This window comes from Staurois parvus, unplaced genomic scaffold (genome assembly GCF_062004578.1).
Source record: "Staurois parvus isolate SC_StPar_1 unplaced genomic scaffold, SC_StPar_1.0 ptg000380l, whole genome shotgun sequence".
In the NCBI taxonomy this organism is placed as follows: Eukaryota; Metazoa; Chordata; class Amphibia; order Anura; family Ranidae; genus Staurois; species Staurois parvus.
Window position 1 is genome coordinate 2,348,042 of NW_028318176.1, and position 21,080 is coordinate 2,369,121.

At 49.3% G+C, this 21,080-nt stretch overlaps 1 protein-coding gene across 1 annotated transcript; it reads left to right on the forward strand.

The window, feature by feature from the left end:
• The first annotated feature begins 18 nt into the window (after nucleotides 1-18).
• LOC149456009 (uncharacterized) lies at nucleotides 19-20,368 on the forward strand. Its single transcript, XM_089685653.1, has 5 exons — nucleotides 19-106; nucleotides 223-524; nucleotides 632-784; nucleotides 909-2,168; nucleotides 17,959-20,368. Exons 1-5 carry the CDS (start codon nucleotides 22-24, stop codon nucleotides 18,736-18,738), a joined length of 2,580 nt encoding a protein of 859 aa, XP_089541779.1. The 5' UTR covers nucleotides 19-21; the 3' UTR covers nucleotides 18,739-20,368.
• Nucleotides 20,369-21,080: the final 712 nt, after the last annotated feature.

The following is a 21,080-nucleotide window of genomic DNA, read 5'->3' on the forward strand; positions in this document are numbered from 1 at the left end:
GGTGTCACTGTCTATTTCTCCATGGAGGAGTGGGAGTATTTAGAAGGACACAAGGACCTCTACAAGGACGTCATGATGGACAATCAGCCGCCCCTCACATCACCGGGTAAGAGGAGACTTTATTGGAAAGGAGAGAGCAGTACGGAGGCTCCACCTAGATCCCCCATCATCTGATAAGCACATAGAAACAATGGATTCAGTCAGTGTGTGTGTTTCCTACAGATGGATCCAGTCATGGGAACCCACCAGAGAGATGTCCCCGTCCTCTGTATTCCCGGGATTCCACACAGGAAGGTCACACCATCCCTAACCATCATCAGGCAGATGGATCCAGTCATGGGAACCCAACAGAGAGATGTCCCCGTCCTCTGTATTCCTGGGATTCCACACAGGAAGGTCACACCATCCCTCACCATCATCAGGCAGATGGATCCAGTTATGGGAACCCACCAGAGAGATGTCCCCATCCTCTGTATTCCCGGGATTCCACGCAGGAAGGTTACACCATCCCTCACCATCATCAGGTAGGTGGGACATCTAGAACATGGACTTGTGGAAGTGATGTGTTGGCTCTCACATTATTGTAGCTTCTACTTTACAGATGATATTTTTTCTCCTTCTCTTGATGTAGAGTGGAAATCCAATCGATATAGAAATCAGATGGTCAGAAATCGAGGTGAAATCAGAAGAAGAAGAAGAGGCGTATGTGAGGGATGATCAGCAGTCTATGGAGGAGGATGGAATAACGGGGACATTTATAGAGGAGGACACTCCTACAGAGATCAGCACAGGTGGGTCATGAACACTAAATCCATTCCTCCTCCCATACTGCTCACTGATTGGTCCAGATGATAAAGTTCTCATTGGATCTCTCTCTGTCTTTCTGGTTTGGGGGAACCAATCAGCTCCTGTCTAGTAATCCTCTTTGTCTTTGTATTTTAGTCCATGGCCGGGAGATGAGGAAAACCTCAGAGGATTGTCTCACTTTGTCTCCAGACTGGAAAGTAGAAGATGAGGACATCACACAGTATAGTCCAGGAGAAAACCCGGCTCCCTCCGTTGTCCATCCCGCACCACCCAGTGTAGATAGACCATCGGATTCCTCGTATCCTGAGGAACCTCAGACTGTGTGGGACCGGGCCGGCCTTCCAACATATAGGAGGTTCTCCTGTCCTGAGTGCGGGAAGAGTTTTTCAAATAAGTCCAATCTTTCCATACATCAGAAATCTCACATAATTGAGAAGCCATGTTTCTGTGGTGAGTGTGGGAAACGTTTTTGTGTGAAGTCCAACCTTTCTGTACATGAGATATGCCACAAAGCCAAGAAGTCGTATTCCTGTTCTGAGTGCGGGAAATATTATTCACAAAAATCAGAACTTGTCATACATCAAAAAACTCACACGGGGGAGAAGCCGTATTCCTGTGCTGAGTGCGGGAAATGTTTTTCAGCTAAGTCACATCTTTGTAGACATCAGAGATTACACACTGGTGAGAAGCCGCATTCCTGTCCTGAGTGCGGGAAGTGTTTTTCTCGGAAGTCCCATCTTACTGGACATCAAATGTGCCACACCGGTGAGAAGCCGCATGCCTGCCCTGAGTGCGGGAAATGTTATCAACGGAAAGCAGACCTTGTTACACATCAACGCTATCACACGGGGGAAAAGCCATATTCCTGCCCTGAGTGCGGACAATGTTTTGTACGTAAACCGATTCTTGATAGACATCGAGGTTGTCATGTTGGTCAGAAGCCATATTCCTGTCCTGAGTGCGGGAAATGTTTTATACGTAAACCACTTCTTGATTTACACCTCAGATGTCACACAGGGGAGAGGCCGTATTCCTGTTCTGAGTGCGGGAAATGTTTTTCACGGAAGTCCCATCTTAGTGGACATCAAATATGTCACAGGGGCGAGAAGCCGCATTCCTGCCCCGAGTGCGGGAAATGTTATCAACGGAAATCAGACCTTGTAATACATTGCAGATCTCACACGGGAGAGAAGCCATATCCCTGTCCTGAGTGCGGGAGATGTTTTGTACGTAAACCACATCTTGATGCACATCGAAGATGCCACACGGGGGAGAAGCCGTATTCCTGCCCAGAGTGCGGAAAATGTTTTTCACAGAAGTCCAATCTTTCCAGACATCAGAGATCTCACACAACCCTTGAGGTGCATTAGTCTCCCGAGTGCGGGAAATGTCTTCAGTATGAATCACATTTTGCCGTACATCAGAGATCTCACACTGGGAAGAAGCACACCTTGATATACACCTCAGGGAACACACACCTCAGTTAGGAGGCTTTAACCTCCATGTGGAGAAGATTACCAGGGGGCCCCCCACTCACCCATTGTGTGTGCCACCATAGGACCTGTAGAGAGCGAAGGTCAGTCCCCCAACTCATGGAATCTTTTAGCTTTAAGAACAAGAAGTCAGTCCCAGGATGACCCCTGTGTCTCTTCGCCAGAGTCGCCAGGTGGACAGGTCCCAAAACTTTATAGGCAAAAGAGAGGAGCGGGTCCAGGCAAGGAACCCTAGAGGGGCCACATTATTATTATTATTATTATACAGGACTTATGGCGCTGACAGTTTGCTCAGCGCTGTACATTATAGTGGGAGACAATACAGTAACAATACAGTTCAATACAAGAGGGTTAGGAGGGCCTGATCTTGGGAGCTTACAATCTAGGAGGGAGGGGCTAGTGGTACAAAAGGTAATAACTGTGGGGGATGGAGTGGTAGGAGGAATAGAAGATTCCATTATTAGCTGAGGGCAGGATAGGCTTCCCTGAAGAGAGAGGTTTTCAGTGATCGCTAAAGGTAAGCAGAGTAGGCGATAGTCTGATAGACGGGTAGGGAGTTCCAGAGGATTGGGGAAGCTCTTGAGAAATCCTGGAGACGAGCATGGGAGGAGGAGACAAGGGAGCTAGAGAGCAGGAGGTCGAGGGAGGAGCGGAGAGGACGGTTTGAGTGATATTTAGAGACAAGATCAGTGTTGTAATTTGGGGCAGTGTTATGAACGGCTTTATACGTCAGTGTTAGTGTTTCGAATTTTATCCGTCGGGCAATTGGGAGCCAGTAGAGGGATTGGCAGAGAGGGGTGGAGGACACTGAGTGGAGGCTAGTGGAGAGATTGGCAGAGAGGGGTGGAGGACACTGAATGGAGGCCAGTGGAGTGATTGGCAGAGAGGGGTGGAGGACACTGAGTGGAGGCCAGTGGAGGGATTGGCAGAGAGGGGTGGAGGACACTAAGTGGAAGTCAGTGGAAGGATTAGCAGAGAGGGGTGGAGGACACTAAATGGAGGCCAGTGGAGGGATTGGCAGAGAGGGGTGGAGGACACTGAGTGGAGGCCAGTGTTGGGATTGGCAGAGAGAGATGTAGGGCACTGAATGGAGGCCAGTGGAGGTATGGGCAGAGAGGGATGGAGGGCACTGAATGGAGGTCAGTGGAGGAATTGGCAGAGAGGGGTGGAGGACACTGAATGGAGGCCAGTGGAGTGATTGGCAGAGAGGGGTGGAGGACACTGAGTGGAGGCCAGTGGAGGGATTGGCAGAGAGGGGTGGAGGACACTGAGTGGAAGTCAGTGGAAGGATTAGCAGAGAGGGGTGGAGGACACTGAATGGAGGCCAGTGGAGGGATTGGCAGAGAGGGGTGGAGGACACTGAGTGGAGGCCAGTGGAGGGATTGGCAGAGAGGGGTGGAGGACACTGAGTGGAGGCCAGTGGAGGGATTGACAGAGAGGGGTGGAGGACACTGAGTGGAGGCCAGTGGAGGGATTGGCAGAGAGGGGTGGAGGACACTGAGTGGAGGCCAGTGTTGGGATTGGCAGAGAGAGATGGAGGGCACTGAATGGAGGTATGGGCAGAGAGGGATGGAGGGCACTGAATGGAGGCCAGTGGAGGGATTGGCAGAGAGAGATGGAGGACGCTGAATGGAGGTCAGTGGAGGAATTGGCAGAGAGGGGTGGAGGACACTGAATGGAGGCCAGTGGAGTGATTGGCAGAGAGGGGTGGAGGACACTGAGTGGAGGCCAGTGGAGGGATTGGCAGAGTGGGGTGGAGGACACTGAATGGAATCCAGTGGAGGGATTGGCAGAGAGGGGTGGCAGAACGGTTAGTAAGGTGGATGAGTCTGGCAGCAGCATTCATGATGGACTGTAGTGGGGATAGCCTGTGATGTCAGCCAGTGAGGAGGGAGTTACAATAGTTGAGGCGTGATATAATAAGGGAGTGCATGAGTTGTTTAGTAGTTTCTGGGGTTAGGAACGGACGTATCTTGGAGATGTTGCGGAGGTGAAGTCTACATGAGTTTGTCAGTGATTGGATCTGGGGCTGGAAGGAAATACTGGAGTCCAGGATTACACCTAGTACCCTGGCGTGAGGGGTGGGACTGATGGTAGTGTTGTTGATCGTGATGAAGAAGTCAGGGAAGGGGGCACAGACTGGGGGGAATACTAGGAGCTCAGTTTTGGAAAGGTTGAGTTTGAGGAAGTGGAATGACATCCAAGCCGATATGTCACTTAGTAGTCAGGTGATGTGATTGGAGACTGAAGGGGTGAGGTGAAGAGGAGACTGAAGGGGTGAGGTGAGGGGTAGAGAGGTAGATTTGTGTGTCGTCAGCATAGAGATGGTAGTTGAAGCCGTGGGAGTTTATCAATTGGCCAAGGGAGGAGGCGTAGATGGAGAAGAGAAGGGGTCCAAGAACCTTGAGGGACCCCAACAGAGAGAAGGAGTGGAGAGGAGGCGGCAGCATTGTAGGTAACACTGAAGGAGCGCTGTGATAGATAGGAGGAGAACCAGGAGAGAGCGGAGTCTCTGAGGCCAAGAGAGTGGCGTTTTTTGAGGAGGAGGGGGTGGTCAACCGTGTCAAAAGCCGCAGAGAGGTCGAGTAGTAGGAGTAGAGTATAGTGGCCATTGGTTTTGGCGGTTAGCAGGTCGTTGGTGAGTTTGAGTAGGGCAGTTTCGGTGGAGTGTAGGGGGCGAAAGCCAGACTGTAAAGGGTGAAGAAGGTTGTTGTCGGTGAGGTGGGAGCTCAGGCAATTGTAGAATAAGTGTTCTAGGAGTTTAGAGGTAAATTGCAGCAGGGAGATGGGTCTTAAGTTATTCAGGTTGGTGGGGTCCAGGGAGGGTTTCTTAAGTATGGGAGTGATGTGTGCATGCTTTAGAGGAGAGGGGAAGGTAGCAGTGGTGAGGGAAAGATTGAAGATGTGAGTGAGGGAGCATAGGATGGAAGAGGAGGGGGACCGCAGGAGTTGTGAGGGGGCAGGTGGTGATGCAGGCTTCGGAGATAATCATCCATATGTGGCACATCTCAACTGCTGGCCATTCCATACAACCTCTCCCAGATGGACCAGGGTGCCCCCCAACTGACAAGAATGTAGAACATGGAGCTGGCGTCATGAAGTCCATCATACCGCTAACACTGGGGCCACAGGCTTGAGGTCTTCCCCATTCCTGAAGGCATCTGAGCAGCAGATTGTAAAGCCATTAAATGAGATATGAACCGCCTCCAGCCGCCCTGACTACACATTCAAAAAGAGGGCCGCATAGCAGAAGGGGCATCCCGTGGGGGTGGGTGACTGTGTGGCCGGAAAGGTTGCCAACTGGCCGGGTAGACTTAGTAGGTCAGGCGTGTCTGGATATTGAAAGAGTCAGTGGGTCAGGAAATGGGAGCCCTGAGGGAGGCATTCAGACCGGGCAGGGTGGCTTCACTGTATTGTCAACTCAATGGTAACCTATGGATCACTAGGTAACATTCTAGGGTCCATTGGACTACAGGATGATTGAAGCCTCGGACTCGAGTTTCTTTCTAGTAGATGCAGCCGGTCAGGAAAAGAGACTTCTTCCATATGGAGAAAGGCAAAAAGATCTGAGAGATTGGCAGGGTTTTGCAACATGAAAGAAGTAGAATTCTTCTGAACCATCAAGTGGAAGGGAAGTTGCAACCTGTAGGCCATCCCAGCTTGAAGTAGCCTGCCCTGGTAGCAGCCTCCATAGTGCTGTCCTCTGCAGTGTAGGCAAATTGGGCAGCAGACCAGAATCATGTCCCTGAGATCCAACTTTTCTACGTAAGTTTTTTTTTTTCTAGCATAGCATTGGACGCTGCAGATAACTGCCCATGGTCTGGCTGGGTCTGATGACTTGGGGCCTAGAGCTCTGTGGGAGGGCCTCAGAGCCACAACTTGTCGTGGTGGCTCCAATCTTCAAGATTCTCCATGTGAAGTTGGAGAGAGATGACACGAGAGGCTTGCTCTGTCTGTGCCCAATCCAAAGCTGTAAGGTGTGAGTCTGAAGCCTAGGTGGTGGACTCCTCTTTCTTGATGTACTCCATCATCTGCTGTAGGTTGGTCAGCATCCCCCTGTAGCTCTTGTTGGTGTTTTTTATCAGGGCCGCTATGCCAGTCTTAGTTGGAAGGGCATGGAAAAGACCCTTAGGTCTTCGAGTTCGTCCTCCATGTTGTGTACTGAGCTGCACCACCTTAGCAGGTCCAAGCTGTGGGAACGCTGAAGCCTTCATCAGTGTAGACCGAACTCCGAACATGGTGGAGGGGACAAACATGGAGGATGGTTCATGAGTCTCCATTGTGGCCAGTGAGTGGGAGTCAGCCATCTTAGGTCAACTGAGAGCCAGGACAGCTCATAAAGATGCTGAAAAAAGATCATCTTCGTTATAGTAGCCAGTTTCTGTGATTGGCGTTTAAGCACTTGGTAATGGGACAAACATGGAGGATGGTTCATGAGTCTCCATTGTGGCCAGTGAGCAGGAGTCAGCCATCTTAGGTCAACTGAGAGCCAGGACAGCTCATAAAGATGCTGAAAAAAGATCTTCATCTCCGTTATAGTAGCTAGTTTCTGTGATTGGCGTGTAAGCACCCGGTAATGGGACAAACATGGAGGATGGTTCATGAGTCCCCGTTGTGTGCAGTAGTCAGCCATCTTAGGTCAACTGAGAGCCAGGACAGCTCATAAAGATGCTGAAAAAAGATCTTAATCTCCGTTATAGTAGCCAGTTTCTGTGATTGGCGTGTAAGCACCCGGTAACGGGCAGAAGTACGGGAGCTAAGAATAGGTCTTCACTATGCCAGGTCTAGACCATGCCCATCCTACAGGAAATATTTGTAAGCAGGACGTTGGATATACATCCTAAAAACATTATCTGTGTCTCTGGACATACGTCGTACGCTCTGGTGCTCCTTCCCTGCCTTCACCATCCTTCCGCTATCATGGGTGACATCCGTCTGTCCTTTGTGTACACGATGCCCATACACCATATTTCCCCTGGGGTTGGATAGCACTTGCCCTTGTACATACCAGCAACCTGGAGGGCTCCACTCCAAAGTACCTCCCGAATCCGCTGCCTGAGCTCCAGGTACTGATCCGCAGACACTGTCCTGGGGTATGTTGCAAGAACGATTCGCAGTAGCCCTGGGAACTCTGATGCCAGGTCCATATCTCCACTGGGGTGACCGACAGCTCCTTTCCTGATCTTGAATCCCGGTGGTGGTTTGGACGTGTTCACAGCTTGGAAGCACAATCCCACTGCTTGCCACCAATGTAACAGAACCGGACCCTGACTGCACTTGGGTATTTCCGTTAGACTCTCGCTTCCCTGTCCGAACACCGACCATGGAGAAGTCCAAAGAAAACTATTGCTGTAATGTATTTACCCTCCTTCTTTGGTGTTCAGGTCAAAAGACTTCCATGTGAACTGCATATGGTGTCAATTAAAGATGTTTCATACGGGTGGGGGGATATTTTTATTCAAAATTGTGTCCACTTACCTAACCCCTTGTTCTAATAAACCTTCAATTATGAGAAAGTTGTGTTTATAGTTTTATTACATATTACTATTGATTGTGTCAATAATAAAATATGTTTTCTGGACAGTGCTACCATAATAAAGCTGTGTCTGCCTGAAAATAAATAAATATATAACATTGAAGAACATAGACGCAGTGGTCGGGTAATGTTGAGGAGTGTAGACGCAGTGGTCGGGTAATGTTGAGGAGTGTAGACGCAGTAGTTGGATAACGTTGAGAACTATAGACGCAGTGGTTGGATAATGTTGAGAACCATAGACGCAGTGGTTGGGTAACGTTGAGAACCATAGACGCAGTGGTCAGATAACGTTGAGAACCATAGACGCAGTGGTCGGATAACGTTGAGAACCATAGACGCAGTGGTCGGATACCGTTGAGAACCATAGACGCAGTGGTCAGATAATGTTGAGAACCATAGACGCAGTGGTCGGGTAAGGTTGAGAACCATAGACGCAGTGGTCGGGTAAGGCTGAGAACCATAGACGCAGTGGTCAGATAACGTTGAGAACCATAGACGCAGTGGTTGGATAAGGTTGAGAACCGTAGATGCAGTGGTCAGATAACATTGAGAACCATAGACGCAGTGGTCGGATAATGTTGAGAACCATAGACGCAGTGGTCGGGTAAGGTTGAGAACCATAGACGCAGTGGTCGGGTAAGGTTGAGAACCATAGACGCAGTGGTCAGATAACGTTGAGAACCATAGACGCAGTGGTCGGATAACGTTGAGAACCTTAGACGCAGTGGTTGGGTAACATTGAGAATCATAGACGCAGTGGTCGGGTAAGGTTGAGAACCATAGACGCAGTGGTTGGGTAAGGTTGAGAACCATAGATGCAGTGGTCGGATAAGGTTGAGAAACATAGACGCAGTGGTCAAATAACGTTGAGAACCATAGGTGCATTTGTTAAGTAACGTTGAGCATATGTAGTTGTCGGGTAATGTTGAGAGTAGATGTAGTTGTCGAGTACCGTTGAGCGTAGATGTAGTTGTCGGGTAACGTTGAGAAGCATAGAGGCAGTGGTCGGCCAAGAAAACAATGCAGCAGATGAAAGACACACCATGCTTACTTCCCTTCCACATCGGAAGATGTCCAGCAGTGCCATCAGAATGACAGAAACCAGTGGGACCCAGGTACACCCTTCTACTGTCCGGAGAAGTCTGGCCAGAAGTGGTCTTCATGAAAGATTTGCACCCAAAAAGCCATACCTCCGACATGAAAACAAGGCTAAGTGACTCAACTATGCAGGAAAACCTTGGAACTGGGGTGCAGGGTCTAGCAGACCATATTAAGGATGAACTAGCTGGAAGAACCATACCCACCACCCTGGGTGACTTGATTGCTCTTAGCATCCAGATCGATATCCACTTCCAGGAGCAAGATCTGGAAAGGGTTTATCCACTTCGCCCTCCAGTGGGTTCTTTTGCTCCTGTTTTCCAGAAAGTCCCTGATCAACTTTACTCTGCAACCGTACTGACATCTGAAGAGCCCTTGCAGTTAGGCCGAACACACCTTACTCCACAAGAGCGATCGCGTCGCCTAAGATTTGGTCTATGCCTTTACTGTGGGGCTGAAGGTCATCTAATTAAGTCATGTTCTGTCCGCCCACCTCGCACTGTACCCGTGGCTGAGGCCACCACCTCTTCGATGCTCCTTCAACATTGCCAGACCTTACAAGATGTTTCTTGTGGTAAAGCTTCTCCCCTGCCTACTCCTTCCAGTGCTGTCCGCCTCTAGTTCCTTACCCTCTTTGCTGCCCAAATCTTCGGTCCCTTTACATACTTTGCAGCTCAGAGCTCCTATGTCGCTACCTTCTGGGTGGGTGGAGGTCCCAACATCTGTGACCTCTGTACCTTCTGAGTTCCCAGATTCATGTGCCCTGCATGCTGAGACCCCAAAACACCCTTCAGCTGCTTTGGACCCAGCCGTGGTTTCCACATTAGTAGCTACTGTACCCTCTGGCCCCTGTCCTGCCCCCCTACACCCTACAGTGCCTTCTGTCCCCTGTCCTGCCCCCCTACAACCTACAGTGCCCTCTGTTCCTTGTATTACCCCAGGTTCCTGTTCTGCACAGCCTGTTTTGCCCACTGTACAAATCAAAGCCTTCACACCTACTCCTGTGTCCTCCCTGGCAGCCTCCTCACCAGACCCTTCATCCTGGTTATTGGGGTCTGCTCCAGCCCAGCGTCCTGTCGTATGTTCTCCTAGTCTTACTCCTTCTGAGGCAAATATTTCCAAGAGCTTACATCTGTCAGCTTCTAAGTACAAAGTAGCTGCAGATTGTCATCACCAGGTGAGTCCCAAATATTTCCCGGGTGACAAGGTTTGGCTCCCTACCAAAAGTATCCGTCTACTGGTACCCTTTATGAAATTTGCTCCTCAGTTCATTGGTCCCTTTACCATCCTTCGCCAGGTCAATCCTGTTGCTTTTAAACTTCGCCTCCCTTCACATCTGAGAATCCCTAATGTTTTCCATGTTTCTCTTCTGAGACCGTATATCATCAACAGATTTTCCCATCCTCATCGTCACCCTTCCCCAATAGCGAGTACCTCAGATCAGTATGAAGTCAAACAAATCTTGGATTCATCAGAAGGAAGCTCTTGTATCTTATTGACTGGAAGGGATATGGTCCTGAGGAGAGGTGTTGAATTCCTTCTACTGATGTTTCTGCACCCCGTCTGGTGGAATTATTTCATCAGAAGTTTCCCTTTAAGCCTGGTCCTAAAAAAGTGGGGAGACCTCATAAGAGGGGGAGATGTACTGTCACAAGTTAGCCTGCAGCCTCTTGTGTGTTTACTCTTACCTCCTTGCTGCTCCTGATTCCTTCACATGGGTTTGTCTGTGCTCTTCTATGGGTGTCGTCTGCTGTCTTCTGGGTTTTATGTCCTTCCCTTCCATCACTTCCTGTCCCGCCTCATTGTCTGCCTGTCTATATAAGATGTGCTCAGACTAGGCCACATGGCCTGAGCAACTTTGTGTTGTTGGAGTGCCTGTGTGGTTTTGTGTGACCTGGTCCCAGCCTGCTGCAAGTCCATCCCCAACATCAGGGGCCCTGGTGAACAAGCAGGCTGGGGCTTAGACTCTGCGCCCTGGGGAACCCCAAGCTGTGGATCTATAGAGCTCACTACCATAGGTGTTGACACTTCCTATGATGTTTGCACAGTAATATATCTACAGTGTATGTCCTAAATGGGTGGGTGGCTCAATGGTCACCTGCTGAAGGTTCCTCCCACCAGTCCCTCTGTCATTACTGTGTACAGTGGGGGAGGTAACCATCAATTACCTTTCTTGCAGGGGACACGTGTTTGAGCATTATTATTTGACCAGAAGTCATGTATCTGGTGGAGACCAAGCTGATGAGGGGTGTGACGGGAGTGGCTTTTGGTGGGGGGTCCATGGAACACAGCTCACTTTGGAGAGGTGGGGAGACCCCTGTCTCAGCTCCCCATATCCCTCTTATGTGTAAGTCACCCTGTGCCTGTTCGGGGTACAGAGTAAAATGTCCTAATATTGGGGTGGTGTGGTGTAGTCTTGTTTGGTCGGGTGTGGTGTCCGTGGATCTGTGTTCGGACGGGGAAGCAGGAGTCTAACGGAAGTACCCAATCACAGTCTGGGGTCGGTTCTGCTACATTGGTGGCAAGCGGTGTGATTGTGCTTCCTGGCTGTGAACACATCCAAACCGTCACCGGGATTCAAGATGAGGAAAGGAGCCATCGGTCACCCCAGTGGAGATATGGACCTGGCATCAGAATTCCCAGGGCTGCTGCGGATCGTTCTTGCAACATGCCTCGGGACTGTCTATAGATGAGTACCTGGAGCTCAGGCAGCAGATTCAGGAGGTGCTTTGGAGTGGAGCCCTCCAGGTTGCTGGTATGTACAAGGGCAAGTGCTATCCAACCCCAAGGGAATGGGCCAGGGACCATCGGAAGTTTCGGATGCCATTCCTAGGAGAGCGACCCCAGGAGCAATGGGTGACTGAGTTGGACAGGCTGGTCCAGCAGGAGATAGAGCTGGACAACCGATATCGGGCTCTGCAATGGTACGCAGAGCAGAAATATTTCGGGGTGATAACAGAATGCTCTCCAGAGGGACATGACTTTGGTGGCCCTGGATTGCTGTGGGAGAGCCTTACAGATCATTTTGTGTTTGGCGATGAAGGAGAACCTACCCTGGAGGACCTGCAAGAAGGCAGAGAGGCTATGTTCGGTCTCACAGGGGTCTCAGAGCTTGAACCAGATCTGGAATACCTGCTGATGAAAGAACTGCATCTGGAAAGGGCATACAGGCAACTGCTAAAACATGTTCAGCAGCGTGCCCAAGAATTGGCAGTGGAAATTCCAGAGATTGTCGTCCCCAAACCTGAAGTGCTGACAAAAGGGCTGAGCTCTGCTAGCCTCTGCCTAGCACTGGTAACATCTTCTGGGTTCCACGGACAGGAGATGGTGAACCCCTATCCCCAGACACCAGTTCCAGAGACTGGGGATTTGATAGACTTCTCTGCTGAGGAAAAACAACCTGGTGAGCCTCCAGCAGAAGACCTGGCAACAGGGCCAAACATTGCTGAACTCTTCCCAGCACTGGTAACATCTTCTGGGTTCCACAGACAGGAGATGGTGAACCCCTATCCCCAGACATCAGTTCCAGAGACTGGGGATTTGATTGACTTTTCTGCTGAGGAGGAACCAGCCGGCGAGCCTCCAGCAGAAGAGCTGGCATAAGGGCATGGCGTGGTTGACCTCTGCCCACAACAATCAGCACCACAGGAGCAACAGGAAGAGGATGCAATCGGCACCTCACAACGGCAGCTTGAGCTGATGTCCGTGGATGGGACTTCGGTCTCCACTGACACAACCCCAGAAAAGGGCCTGGCATTGGGACAGGAGGATGTCAGCCTTACTTTTCAAACACTGGGGGATGTCCATCAAGTCAAAGTGGAGGAGACTACAGTCACCACCTGGATACCCCAGGGATGCTGGGCAGTCGGCCCAGATCCCCCACCGCATGATGGAGTCGGCCCAGCCACCCTGTCTTCTCTCCAGCGGCGGGTATGTTCTACGAGAGAGGCAGAGGTTGGCTGGGTGAGTAATGCTTTGTTTGGGACAATTTGGGGTACTGTGTTGGTGCTGGCATTGGGGGACTGGAAGTACAGACTAACTTCGGAGTCCACCCGTCTGGGGATTCCTCCTGCGTTAGTCTCCTGCCGAAAAGGGAGATATGTGATGGGAGTGACTTTGGGTGGGGGGCCCATGGAACACAGCTCACTTTGGGTGGGGGGCCCATGGAACACAGCTCACTTTGGAGGGGTGGGGAGACCCGTCTCAGCTCCCAATATCCCTCTTATGTGTAAGTCACCCTGTTAGGGGTGCAGGGTGATCTGCCCTAATATTGGGGTGGGGGGTTGTGGGTTGTTTGGTGTCATGTGGTTGCATCCCATTGCTCAATTGTGTGTCTGGCTTGGGAGCAAACTATTATGGGATGTATGTGTTTGTGTATTGGCTTGGTGGGGGGTGTCTCCAGCAGCCCTCCCTCCTGATGGGACTGTCTGCTGGTGTGAAGTTTGAATACCTGTGTGTCTCTTGTTATTAAATGTAGATTGCCCCGCCCTGTGTCATTATGCAGGGAGGGGAGATTGCCCCGCCTTGTGTCATTATGCAGGGAGGGGGGATTGCCCCGCTCTGTGTCATTATGCAGGGAGGGGGGATTGTCCTCTGAATGTATATATCTTGTATCTGTGTTCAAATAAACTAGTCTACCTCCTGGCTTACTTCCAAGACTGGTGTCGTCTAGTCTTGTATGGTCGGCTGTGGTGTCGGTTGTCGGTGTTCGGACGGGGAAGCGAGAGTCTAACGGAAATACCCAAGTGCAGTCGGGTCCGGTTCCCTTATAAGGGGGCTTCTCTTACACCTCCTATCCAACAACCCAAGAAGTGGTGACAGGGAAGGTGAGGGCACAGAGTGGCACCAGTTCTGCAGACAGAACTGAATCTGTTGTGACTTTCAGGTGCCATGGGCCTGACAACTAAAGAACAGCGGACAAGAAATAGATGCAAGAGAACCATGGTACCGGAGCAGGTGACAGGAAAAATGATTGGTCCAAACCAAGGTCCGGAACAGCTGGGCAGTAAGGTACCAATTCAGGAGACAGGAACAGTCACGGATCAAAGGTTAGGTCGGTAACGGCTGGCCAGCTGGGTACCAATTCAGGAGACAGGAACGGTCATGGATCGAAGGTTAGGTCGGTAATGGCTGGCCAGCTGGGTACCAATTCAGGAGACAGGAACGGTCACGGATCGAAGGTTAGGTCGGTAACGGCTGGCCAGCTGGGTACCAATTCAGGAGACAGGAACGGTCACGGATCAAAGGTTAGGTCGGTAATGGCTGGCCAGCTGGGTACCAATTTAGACTGGAACATTCATGGATCGAAGGTTAGGTCGGTAATGACGGGCCAGCTGGGTACCAATTCAGACAGGAACAAAGTGGAGATTACAAGCTGAGGGTGGTAAGAGTTGGGCATCTTAGGAAAAAGGCCAGTAAAAGGAAACTGCTAGGCAGAAGATGTCCGAGGCACAAGGCAGTAAGTGTCAAATAGCGCAGATCCAGAGTTGAGTAGGCAGGCCGGGTAGACCAATGTCCGGAGGCAGGTCACAAGGCCAGCCGGGCTATATGTGGGACAGTAGAACTAGCAGGTCAGGGACTAGCTGAAGGTCTCTCAGCAATGCCCGCATCCAGTTTAGAAAGGCCATGGGGATGGAGCTGTTGTATGGTGTGTGCAGTAGACACCTCCTTAGCTTGGCCCCTAGGTGTTTTATTTAGGAATGGAGAGGGGCCATTATACAGCATCTAATGTCCATCTCAACCAGTATGTCGTGGATTCCCCCACCCACGTCCAGGTTTACCTTCACCAGGGGAGATTTTGAACACCACCACCTTCAGAACGCTCACATGAGATTCAGTAGGACAATTTGCAGCATTAAGAAGCATTAGCACATCCACCAGCATTATTACCAGAAATCCCCGCACCTTCTACAGGAACAACCATTGAATGGGGGCTAGAAGGCCACCCGGGGGATGGAAGAAACATGGGAAGGTTTCGAAAACGAGATAATTTTGCAAGGAATGTCCATCTTAGCCGCTTTGTGTAGGAATTAAAGGACAATATTGGGTGCAATTGGTAACTTAGTCGCAAAATCAGTTGCCTTTAAACCCCTCCGCTCATCTCAATCAGTAATCTATTTGTGTCCCCCTTGGTGGAGTGGAGGTGACCCCTCTATGAGGACATACAGTCCACCCAGCACAAGGCCGGGGTCACACTACCAGACGGTTCTCGGGGCTGCAGTTCCTCTGAGCTCCACAAGGTGGGGATCTCACTTCTACCTAGACAGGAAGTCTCTATGGAAGACAGGAAGTGATGTCAGCTACAGACAAAAAGTTCTGTTTGTGAGGCAATTCAAGAGGATACATTGTTGGAAGTGGAAGCAGAGGAGGTAATAAGATCTGATTTTATATTTACACCCAGTAACCCCCCCATCATGTCCGTCCTCTCCCTCCATTGTCACGCCCGTCCTCGCCCTCCACCGTCGCGCCCGTCCTCTTCCTCCACCGTCACGTCCGTCCTCTTCCTCCATAGTCACTGTGACGTCTTTTATCTACAGCAGATGATGATACACACATATATAGTGTGGAAACCCAGATTAACCCCTTCAGGGGCAGAACATTCCCCAACTTCATTATTAATTATCATCCTTACCTGTATAGATCACATGACCAATGAGGATGGAGGAGGACCGGAGTCACATGACTGAGAGGATACTAAACCTCACCCTGGAGATCATCTACCTGCTGACCAGAGAGGTGAGGAGGTTTCTGGGAGGTCACATGACATCACACAGACCTGAACAGAGGTGAGGAGGATTCTGGGAGGTCACATGACATCACACAGACCTAACGGAGAGGTGAGGAGGATTCTGGGAGGTCACATGACATCACTCTCATCTCTATTAATAAAACACAGACCTGACCGGAGAAGTGAGGAGGATTCTGGGAGGTCACATGACATCACACAGACCTAACGGAGAGGTGAGGAGGATTCTGGTAGGTCACATGATATCACACAGACCTGACCGGAGAGGTGAGGAGGATTCTGGGAGGTCACATGACATCACACAGACCTGACCGGAGAGGTGAGGAGGATTCTGGGAGGTCACATGACATCACTCTGGCCTAGTCTGGGCAATAGACCATGTTCTTCTTGTAGACATGTAGATGATGTCAGATGATTGATATCGGTTTCTCTTTCTCCTGATCTGTAGGATTATTTTGTAGTGAAGAAGTCTAGTGGGGAGCCAATTTCAGGAGGATGGAGCAGGACCCAGAGCCCCACCATGGTGCCTCCCCCTCGTTCTCCGATACCTGAGAGGAACAAAGAGCAGAAGATCCTGGAACTGACCACCATGATGGTCCATCTGCTGACAGGAGAGGTGAGCGGTGCCGGGAATTCTGGGACATTCTCCAGTAACAGACAAGGGATGTGTCTGGATGGTGACTGTATCATTGTGTGTGTCAGGTTCCTATAAGGTGTCAGGGTGTCACTGTCTATTTCTCCATGGAGTTACAATACATTGAATGTCCTTTTGAATGTTCAGAGTGGAATCCTCGGGGATGATAATATTGTCGTAAAAGAAGAGTATAAAGAGGAGGATGAGGAGTATGGAGTGATGGAGGAGTTTCCAGAAGGACACAAGGATATGATGGAGCCACCTAATACCAGGAACCCACCAGAGAGATGTCCCCGTCCTCTGTATTCCCGGGACTCCACACAGGAAGGTCACACTATCCCTCACCATCATCAGGTAGATGGATCCAGTCATGGAAACCCCCCAGAGAGATGTCCCCATCCTCTGTATTCCCGGGATTCCACACAGGAAGGTCACACCATCCCTCACCATCAGGTAGGTGGAGTTGAGGGTCGGGAACATAAAGTGATGGAACACTCTGACATGTGGAGACGATATGTGGACTCCACAAGATGAGATGCTCTATTTGATCTCACATCATAAATCCTTCTATGTTACAGATGTTATTTTCTGCCATTCTGTTGGTTTAGGGTGAAGATCTGATGAACATGAAAGTTGAGGGTGAAGTAGAAGAAACGTATGTGAGGGATGATCAGCAATATACGGAGGAGGCTGGAATGAGGAGGACATTCATAGAGGAGGACACTCCTACAGAGATCAGCACAGGTGACCAGAATATATTCTTCTCTTATCTCTGCTCTGTTACCGCCCCCCCATTGGTTCCTGCTCCTCTGACAAGGCGGTGTAAATGTAGAAGTGATCTGGGGGGAGGATCAAAGGTTCTTTGACTGAAGAGAGGAGTCGTCCCAGCTGGTTGGGACATCCACAGAGAACATCTGCTCCCTCCTATCTCCCTGATCCAGATGGAATCTTGATGGAAGTGTACTAACCCTCTCCTATCTATTGATGATGTTTTTCTATTTTTCTAGGACCCACCATGGAGAAACCCTCAAAGGATCGTCTCACTTTATCTCCAGGTTGTAAAATGGAAGATGAGCACATCCCAGAAGATTGTGCCGGAGAAAAGACAATGAGCTCCACTATGGATGGTGGACTTCCCAGTGTGGAGAGACCATGGGATCCTTCTGACCCTGAACACCCTTGTACTGGGGGGGATGGGGATGGGGCCGGGATCCGGGGGGAGGAGACGGTTCCCTGTCCCGAATATGGAGATCCTTTCAGTTCTGAATTGAGTCTTCGAGGACGTCAGCTATCTCACTCGGGGGAAGAGCGGTTTTCCTGCCCTATGTGCGGAGAATGTTTTCTACACAAGTATCATCTTATTGTACATCAGAGATCTCACACGGGGGAGAAGCTTTATTCCTGTTCTGAGTGCGGGAAATGTTTTATAAGTAGAACAGATCTTCTTGTACACCAGAGATCTCACACGGGGGAGAAACCATATTCCTGCCCTGAGTGCGGGAAATGTTTTTCAAAGGGGTGCAACCTCATCAGACATCGAAGATTGCACACAGGGGGGAAACCGTATGCCTGTGCAGAGTGCGGGAAATGTTATGCACAGAAAATAGGACTTGTTATCCATCAGAGATCTCACACGGGGACGAAGCCTCATTCCTGTTCTGAGTGTGGGAAATGTTTTGTAAGTAAATTCGAACTTGTCACACACCAAATGTCTCACACGGGGGAAAAACCTTTTTCTTGTCCTGAGTGCGGGAAATGTTTTGTACGTAAAACCGAGCTTATTGTACATCAGAGGTCTCACACGGGGGAGAAACCATATTCCTGCCCTGAGTGCGGGAAATGTTTTTCAAAGGCGTACAATCTTTCCAGACACCAGAAAATGCACACAGGGGAGAGGCCGTATTCCTGTGCAGAGTGCGGGAAGTGTTATGCACAGAAATCAGAACTTGTTATACATCAAAGGTCTCATTCAGGGGAGAGGCCTTATTCCTGCCCTGAGTGTGGGAAATGTTTTTATATGAAGTGCCATCTTTACAGCCATCAGCGGTTGCACACGGATGTGAAGCCATACCCCTGTCCTGAGTGCGGGGAATGTTTTAAACGCAACTCACAACTTGTTGTTCATCTACGATCCCACACAGGGGAGAGGCCCTATTCCTGCGCCGAGTGCGGGAAATGTTTTACACGGAACGGAGACCTGGTTACTCATCAAAGAATCCACACAGGGGAGAGGCCGTATTCCTGCCCTGAGTGCGGGAAATGTTTTTCAGTGAAGACCCATCTTAACAGACATCAGATGAGGCACACGGGTGAGAAACCACATTGCTGTCCTGAGTGCGGGAAATGTTTTTCACGAAAGTTTTGCCTTACCCAACATCAGAAAAGGCACACAACCCCCCGAGTGCGGGAAATGTCTTTGATATGAAGCATATCGGGGATCTTACACCTTGATCTACTCTTCAGAAAACACTTCCTCTACCAGGAGGGTGAAGATAGGTGGGAGTGACACAAGGAGTAGAGAGCCGACTGGTTTCGGGAGTCGGCATTCCCCTTCGTTGGGACTGGAGCAGACCACCCCATCACAGAAATCCAGAATTCATAAATAGACCGGTAGATTGTATCGAATGAAACATGAGAAGTCACAAATAATAAAATGTAAATACTGAAGGATAAAGTATTCACTATGGGGGAGGGGCGTGTCTCTGCTGGTTTAGTCCCTCCCGCCTATCATTAGAGGCCTTACGGGAGAGCGGGAAACAAGGAGCTTTCTTAGGTTGGCCCCTCCTAGATGTCAGGACTCCTTCCGCCTTGTGCTGCATTCATGTCCATCTTTTTGGTGGCCTCGCTTTCATCTTCCTGGTGGCCTTGCTTCCATCTTCCTGGTGGCCTCGCTTCCATCTTCCTGGTGGCTTCGCTTCCATCTTCCTCGTGGCTTCGCTTCCATCTTCCTGGTGTCCGCACTTCCATCTTTCTGGTGGCCTTACTTCCATCTTCCTGGTGGCCTCACTTTCATCTTCCTGGTGGCCTCGCTTCCATCTTTCTGGTGGCTTCGCTTCCATCTTCCTGGTGGCTGGGTACAAAAATATACTTTATTCGGGATGTTGGAGATAACGTACGTCATCTAAGATGGACATACTGCATACGCCCTGCTGCTCTTTCCCTTTCTCAGCCATTCTGCTTCTATCATTGGTGTCACCCAGGTCTTACTGCCCATCTGCTCTGGTAAGCTCAGCACTCCCATCTCCATGGCCGAGTACAGAAAATACTTTAGTCAGGACGTTGGAGTTACGTCATCTAAGACATACCTCACATGCCCTTCCACTGGCTCAGCCATTCTTCTTCAATCATTGGTGACACCCAAGTCTTACCCCCATCTGCTCTGGTAATCTCATTGCCCTCTTCTTGATGGTTGGGTACAGAAAATACTTTCATCAGGACATTAGACCTTCAGAATTTCAATGGGCATACCCTTACGCCTTGGTGCGCTTTCCCTGGCTGTACAGTTCTGCTTCTATCATTGGTGACACCCAGGTCTTACTCCCCATCTGCTCTGGTAACCTCAGCACTCCCGTCCCCATGGAGTACAGAAAATACTTTAGTCAGGACGTTGGACTTACATCATCCAAGTTCCCTGGACATACCTCACATGCCCTACTGCTCTTCCACTGGCTCAGCCATTCTCCTATGATTGGTGACACACATTGGTCATTCTGTAATCGGCCCCTGAGGCAGTGACACCCGTACACCACGCTCTCAGGAATCATGGATGGACACATTGGGGTTTATTTACTAAAGCTGGAGAGTCCAAAATCAGACTCCCTTCTGCATAGAAACCAATCAGCTTCCAGGTTTCATTGCCAAAGCTTCATTGAACAAGCTGAGGTTAGAAGCTGATTGGTTTCTATGCAGAAGGGAGTCTGATTTTGGACTCTCCAGCTTTAGTAAATAAACCCCATTGTAACAAAATGGTTGTTCCATTGTATTCACACATGTCACTCGGTATGCAGGTCACGGGACTTTATACTGTGCATGGCGCCACTTACAGGAGTTTCATATGGGGGGGGGGGGGGGGTGTGATTTTTCTTTTAATGAAAAATTCTTCCTTTATTGAGACACATGGAAGAAAAATATATTTGAAATGCTACAATTTTGGCCGTATTCAATATATTTCAATAAATTACAAAATATATGAAAAATATTTTTAAAAATACATTTTCAAATATATTGTACATCTTTAAAAATACAAACCTACATTTTTGGAACGCATTTACAAATATATGTAAAAATATATCTTAAAATAAAATTTTTATTTGTTAAAAAAAATATTTTTCATATATCTTAAAATTACTTTTTTTAAGTGTTAAAAAAAAATCTTAATATATTTTGAAAATAATTTTTTTTTTAAAATATATTTTTTATATGTTTTGTAATAATATAAAAACACATTTCAACATGGTATGTGTGTGTGTATACAGTTGCAAGAAAAAGTATGTGAACCCCTTGGGATTACGTGGAGTTTTGCATGAATTGGGCATAAAATGTGCTCTGAACGTCATCTAAGTCACAACAATAGAAGAACACAGTCTGCTGAACATAATACTACACAAACATTAGTTGTTGCCATGGTTTAATTGCACATAACATGTAAACATTCACAGTGCAGGGAGGAAAAAGTATGTGAACCCTTGGACTTAATAACTGGTTGACCCTCCTTTGGCAGCAATAACCTCAACCAAACGTTTCCTGTAGTTGCAGATCAGACCTGCA

Bases quoted from the DNA above. Each gene is read 5' to 3' on its own strand.
- LOC149456009 (XM_089685653.1), top strand. From the start codon at position 22: ATGGAGGAGTGGGAGTATTTAGAAGGACACAAGGACCTCTACAAGGAC. The intron at 525-631 runs GTAGGTGGGACA...CTCTTGATGTAG, and splicing joins CCATCCCTCACCATCATCAG to AGTGGAAATCCAATCGATAT. The intron at 2,169-17,958 runs GTGCATTAGTCT...ACGGGGACGAAG, and splicing joins GATCTCACACAACCCTTGAG to CCTCATTCCTGTTCTGAGTG.